The 6,600-nt window shown below is 44.3% G+C and overlaps 1 protein-coding gene across 1 annotated transcript in view; it reads right to left on the bottom strand.

Annotated features, from left to right (window-relative positions):
- Window positions 1-6,496, bottom strand: part of ATRNL1 (attractin-like 1) — a 705,738-nt gene extending 699,242 nt beyond the window's left edge. Inside the window, exon 1 of the mRNA XM_006879915.1 lies at window positions 5,901-6,496. Within this exon, the coding sequence (XP_006879977.1) occupies window positions 5,901-6,187 (287 nt within the window). The 5' untranslated portion in view covers window positions 6,188-6,496. The remainder of the gene's footprint in view (window positions 1-5,900) is intronic.
- Between the last annotated feature and the right edge of the window lie 104 nt (window positions 6,497-6,600).

A 6,600-nucleotide genomic window follows, 5' to 3' on the forward strand; every position in this document is an offset into this window, starting at 1 on the left:
ATCGGGATAGGTGTGTCAGAGGCAATGAGATTGGCACAGGACAGAGCACAGTTTAGGGCTGTTGTACATAGGTTCGCTATGAGTCGCAAACGACTCAACGGCACATAACAACAAACAACTGACTAGAAAATTATGTTCAGAAATCACATCTCCATCAAGAATCTAATAGCCAAAATACTTATAAAACTTCAACAACACAACAAAAAGAACCAAATGATAACTTGGAAAATAACAAAGTAGGAATGGCTGAACAACTCGACGAATATCATCAATGTCACTAAATCATACATGGACAGTCTGGTGAACTGGTGTATGCTTTGCTGTGTATAGTCTCAATAACAAAAAGAATAATGTGGGAGGGGGGACAAGATAAGGAAAAGGGTCCATAGAGAATTAACAGCACATGAGAACACACTGGAGGGTCAGCTACAGGTTGGTTCTGACTCTACAATACACAACAACCAAAAAAACAGTGCAGAAGCAAAGTGGGGTGTAGGAAAAGAAGAAATTTCATCTGTAGTGGGTAGGGATCAAACCAAGCAAACATGTCACCTCAGAACCAGGCTTCTCCTTATCCAACTTGAGATCTTAGGAATATTCAACTGAAATTATTTTAAATTACTAGTTGTTGTTGTTATGTGCCGTTGAGTCGTTTCCGACTCATAACGACCCTATGCACAACAGCCCTAAACCCTGCTCTGTCCTGCACCAAACGCACCGCCTCTGACAAACCCATCCCGATTACCCCAGTCACCGAATCAATCCATCTCATAGAGGGTCTTCCCCTCCTGCGTTGTCCCTCAACCCTCCCAAGCATGATGTCCCTCTCCAAGGACCCGTCCCTCCTGGCAACATGTCCAAAGTATGTCAGACGAAGCCCCAGAATCCTTGCCTCCAAGGAGTAGCTTGGTTTAATCCTCTCCAAGATAAATCTGTTTGTTTTCCTGGCAGTCCAGGGTACATTCGGTACCCTTCTCCAGCACCATAGCTCAAAAGCATCCACTCTCCTTCTGTCCTCCCTAGTCATTGTCCAACTCTCTGATGCATAACAAGCGACTGCAAATACCATGGCCTGTATCATGACAATTTTAATAATGCAAAATAAATAAATGGACGTATATTACAAATTATAAATGTATTTTTAAATATTAAAGAAAAGAGACATTCATTTTATAGTTATTAATAGATTACTTACTGTTAATATAAAATCTCAAATATATACACAAAAACATACACATTTAGTCATTTAGGAAAAATGTATATGGATTTATCCTTGCCTCTTTTGGTTCATAATAGCAACCTAATACTTAACTTTGTATCTTCTTCTTGCTGTCACTAGTACTAGAATTAAAAATGTGTAATTCAGAATTCATGTCTGATTCACAGAACAAGTTAAAAAATTATATATATATATATATATATATATATATATACACCTATAATAGCCTTAATAGATGATTTCAGAGAAAATATTCAATAAGTGTTTAACTATTTTACGTTTGCAAGTAATTAACAATATTGTGAGATACTTTTCCAGTCCCAGTGCATTGACTAGTTATTTTGTTTCCCTAAAAGGTTGGAAAACATACCTTCCTAAATCGCATGAGCAGGAACATCTAAACACAAAGTATACATTTCAATAGCTCTTACCAAAATAATTCTAAAGAATTCTGTTCTAAAAAATGAAACATCATTCATTCAAATTGAGTTTTCTTATCAAATTTTTTCCAGTCTACTATTATAGGAAACTACTCAATGAATCTGATGAGCATACCTAAGTTTACTTGGTTAGTGTTTATTGGCACTGCCCTTCCTGATTTTCAGTCCTAGCTCCTTCCACTTACCTTTAAATTGAAGGTCAGTGTTCATTTTGTTCTCCTTATATGAAGAACAGCTTATAATTCTGAATGTTTTAGTATTTTCAAATAGAAATAGAAGACTGCAATCAGTGCTAACAGAACACAAGTACCACTTTTGATACTACCTTTCCTTGTGCTTTCCTCCCCCTAACCATCAATCTTCTGCTCTGGAGAAACATTTTAAGAATCCTCTAATTCCCTAGTGAAATGCCTATGGTATGGGGGAGGAGAGAGAAGCTAAGTTACCATGGAATCAGCCAATTAATTTTGACACCTGCTTACCAAGATTGTTCAATCATTTCTGATGTCTGTTTGTTAGGTCGCTATCCTTCAGTTTACTAAAAGATCCTCAAGATAATTAATAAACTGTGAATTCCCAGTTAACGTCTTTCCCACTGTGTAATTACTTATAATGCTGGATAAAGTAAGCCACCAGCACCAGCCTCAAAATAAATCCTTCGCAGCTCAGTATGTACTTTACCAGGAAAAATGTTGTTATTCTAAATATGCTTCCTTCCTTTAACATTAAATACTGCACCACCTTTTTCTCTACCTCCAAGCACAGATAGCTGTTCCCGTTATATTTACTCTAATTAATAGCCTTCCTTCCACAGAGAAATGGGAAAGCACACACCAAAAGGGTACAATGAATCATGGGAAATAACAGCTTCCAAGGAAACTGTGGAATGATTGTACAGAGTACATCACTATTTAACGATATGTATATAAAAAAAATCTCTTCTTTTCCTCACTAATGCATGATATTTATAAGTGCCATCTCTCAACGTTATTTAACCTAATTTTAACTCGATCTGTGATCTTTCTTACTAACTGGGACAACATCTGCTAGTGAGGTCATTGCTGCTTATCCCCTACTGTAACCAGAAGAGTCCCAGCATCACAGTAATTATTGTCCTTTTTCAGACAAATGGAATAAATCTACCAACAAAAGACCAGGATCAGTAAACTGCATATTAATCGGGAAGTTTCCATTTTCATGTATAAAAAGATATACCAAAAAAACTGAATATAGCTTTTTGAAAATTACCAGCTGCCAACATATAAATATTTTCATAAATAAATATTTTAAAATGCCTTCTTCTCAAGCAAAACATCAGCTTTCTCTGACATAGCAAAAGGTTAAGAACATTCTACTGCCATACGGGGTCGCTGTCAGTCAAAACTAACTCAACAGCACTCAACAATAACTTGAAGCCAAGCCCATCGCCCACTTCATCCATCCTGACTCTCAGAGGCCCTGCACATAGAGCAGAATTGCCCAAACAGGGTTTCCAAGGCAGTGATCTTTAAGAAAACAGACTTCTCTTTCTCCAAGGGAGAGACTATTGGTCCAAACCACAGACATTTTGGTTAACAGTGCTTATCTTCTGTACCACCAAAGTTCCCTGCCTAACAATTTAAAACAACAACAAAACCTCAAATGCACTGGTGTAGACTCATAGCTGACCCTCCAGCGGCTTTTCAGACGCAGTAAATCACACGGGAGAAGATTGTCCATCTCTCTCTGGTGGAGCAGACAGTGGATTCAAATTGCCTGCCTTGGGGTGGGAGGTACTATTCCTTACCCACGAGGCCACCAGAGCACCCTTATGTGACAATAACAGGTAATAAGATAAATTATTTTAAGAAAATGTCTGTTAACAAACACAATCCAGTAAGATATCTTTCTTCAACTTGAAACCATTACCTTTCATAAGCACTCTTCTCAATTTTTTTAAAAGTATTTCCATTTGTGAGCTGATTGGATTTGCTGGATTTGGTTCACAATGAGCTGTGTGCTGGAAGCCTCTTATTTAAGTCAACCAGGACCTGGTGGGTGGCATTGTGTATTTAAAAGGCGGGTGGAGTCTTGGGCCTACTGTTAATTGTGTTTGGAATGAACATTCTTCTAAGTGGTACAGCACTGATCTGTCAATTACTGTACTGAGGTAACTTTAGGTTGTTGTGATTCTGAACGCTGTGCCACTGGTGTGTCAAATGGTATCAAGAGTAATCCATGGAGGACAGGGTTTAGTGGAGTTCCCAGATTAAGATAGGCTTGGATGCAGGAGTGGCATCCACTCCCTAAACAACACACTTCAAGAAACTCTATAAACTTAGATAAACTATAACAGTTATAGTACAAAGTTTAGGTCTTTTGTTCATAGAGTCGCTATGAGTCGTGATCAGCTTGACAGTACTTAACAACAACAACAACAACAACATGGTTTTGCACTAATTTGTGAACGTATGATCCCAACTAACATTTCAACCTACTGCAATGAGCAGATTTCCTAAAACTTCAGTTGGTGACTACTCTTCCACACTGCTGTAGTAAATTCATTTAAATGGTAAGCTCCCAGCAGAAAGTAAATATTCTACCCAAGTGGTCAAGTGGTAAGAAGCTTTGCTACAATCACAAAGCATGCAGTTCAAATCTACTGGAGAAGGATAGGCAGCTTCCTCCCATGCACCTCTGAAAACCCACGAGAGGGTCAGCTATGATTTGCTTTCAACTCAATGCCATACAACATCTTTTTTAAAAGAAAAATTAAAAATCTATGTAGTACCAAGTTTTAGGGACATTTCTTTAAAGCAGCACTAATAATAATGGGAAAATATGCCATTCTTAAAATGCCAGAAAAATGTTCCTACACTGATAGGGTTAACCATAAAAGAGTTGGAAACCCATGACACAATTCACATAGATTTTTCTATCATCCTGACAGTTTAAAACCAACAACCATTGAGGGGACTCATAGTGACCCTACAGCACTTCTGCCTCACTGGGCTTCGAAGCCTATCAAATCGTGTATCTACCACATCTTCCTCCTGCCAAGCATGGTGGACTGGAACCAGTGAACTTTCAGTTCGCAGCAAAGAGCTAAACCACTGCATCACTAAGGCTCTGCATCGTACCATTAAACATCAGCAATCTGTGGAGTGTAATTCCAGAGTCACAAAACAGCCAGCAAAGCTTTTATGAGATTTTGCTGACTAAGAAGCAGACTGACTTTAACAGAACTGCTATCTGCAAGTTATCCAAAGGATGCTCTAAATGGCTCCCACTGACATGCACCTCTCCCCCCCACACCCACAGTCTTTTTCACATCCGGAGAGAATGAATGCCACGAACACCAAGCAACAGAGCCAGAGCAGCACTTGTCCAGTCCTAAAGTGAAGTCCTTGCCCTCTTCAGAAACACCTAAGTGATGCTCCTGCACAGCGGCTGGGAAGTAAACAGCCATTTAGAAAAATTTCTTCTCTTCACGACATAAAGTCAGGTGTCCTTTTATCTCAACCTAAGGCATTCGTGTGTGTCTCAAATCAGGACTGTGCTAGCAAATGCAACATAGCACGCTGGTTAAAAATGCAAAAAATGCGCATTCTGGAGTTCCAGTGGATGGGCTGGAATCTCGGCTCTGCCTGCTACTCTGTCATCCTGGGCAAGTGATGCAAAGGCATCGCCTCGATTTCCGACAGGAAACCTGGTCGAACAATTCTAGTAACTCAGCATTCTGAGATAAAATGCATAAAGAGATTAACAGTGTTTGGAGCACGGGAAGCCTCGGCTTGCGATGACTATTATTGCAAAATAAATTAAAACGAGGGCAGTGGTTAACTCCAGAGAGGGGAGCAGGACGCAGAAAGAGGGGGGTTCTGAGGAACCAAAACTTTCACCCTTTACATTCCTATCGGTTTGGATTTTTCACTGTATTCATGAGTTACTTACATGTAAAAAAAAAAAAAAATCAAAGCCTTCTCCTAGCAGAACGCTGTTTGGCACCATAACTAAGTAGGGAAATGTCGATGAGCAGGGCATCAGAGTGGCTGCGGGCATTTGGGACACTGGAAAGGCTGGGCGTCCACGCGGTCAGCGGTCAGTGTTCCGCAAGGACAGGGGTCCACCGGACGAGAGGGGCGTGGTGCGCGAACCCACTCGGGGTGGGGGGTCCCCAGGCCCCGGTGGGGCGGGCGCAGGGCTGGGCTGCGGCGCAGGGGGGAGGGGCGACGGAGCAGGGGGGAAAAGGAGGCACTTACTTGAACCTGCCCTGGCAGTGCTGGCACTGGTCCCCCACCCAGCCCGGGTCGCAGAGGCAGGTGGAGTTGACACAGCGGCCAGAGAAGCAGGAGCCGGTCTTGTCGCACGGCTTGGACTGGGACACCTGCGCGTAGAGCGCCAGGTAGAGGAAGCCATAGCACAGCAGCCAGCTGTGGCCGTCCAGCAGCCAGAAGAAGGCGCCCCCGCTGCCGGCCGGCCGCGTCCTCCACAGCCCCGGGGCGGCCGGCTGCGGGGCGTCGGGGTGGGCCCGCTCCCCGGGCTCCATCTCCCCCCGCGCCCCTGCCCGGTGGGGCTGCGGGCGCCCTGCGCGACGCCCCCGGGACTCCCGGCTGCAGAAGCCTCGCCGCCGCTGCTCCTCCGCCGGCTTCTGCGCACAGCGCCCGCCCGGGTCCCGCTGCCCGGTCAGGAGGGGCAGATGGACAGATCCCCGCCGCCGCCGCCCGCGCTCCGCTGCCTCCGGTCGCACTCGGGCATCGCCCCGCGGTCCCCTGACCTTGTCCTCAGCTCGCCCACCGCGCCTGGGTGCCCGGGCCGGGCCGGAGGCTGGAGCGTGGCTGCGCCGGGCGCTCGCTGGACCCGAAGGGCGCAGGGCCCGGGGGAGGGGTCAGAAGGGGGAGGAGCCTGCGGGGGGAGGAGCTCTCGTTGCCCCGCCCCCGCGCGCCGCGCGCCAACGGCGGG

This window comes from Elephantulus edwardii, unplaced genomic scaffold (genome assembly GCF_000299155.1).
Source record: "Elephantulus edwardii isolate Elephantulus edwardi_28Jun2011 unplaced genomic scaffold, EleEdw1.0 scaffold00006, whole genome shotgun sequence".
NCBI classification, from domain to species: Eukaryota; Metazoa; Chordata; class Mammalia; order Macroscelidea; family Macroscelididae; genus Elephantulus; species Elephantulus edwardii.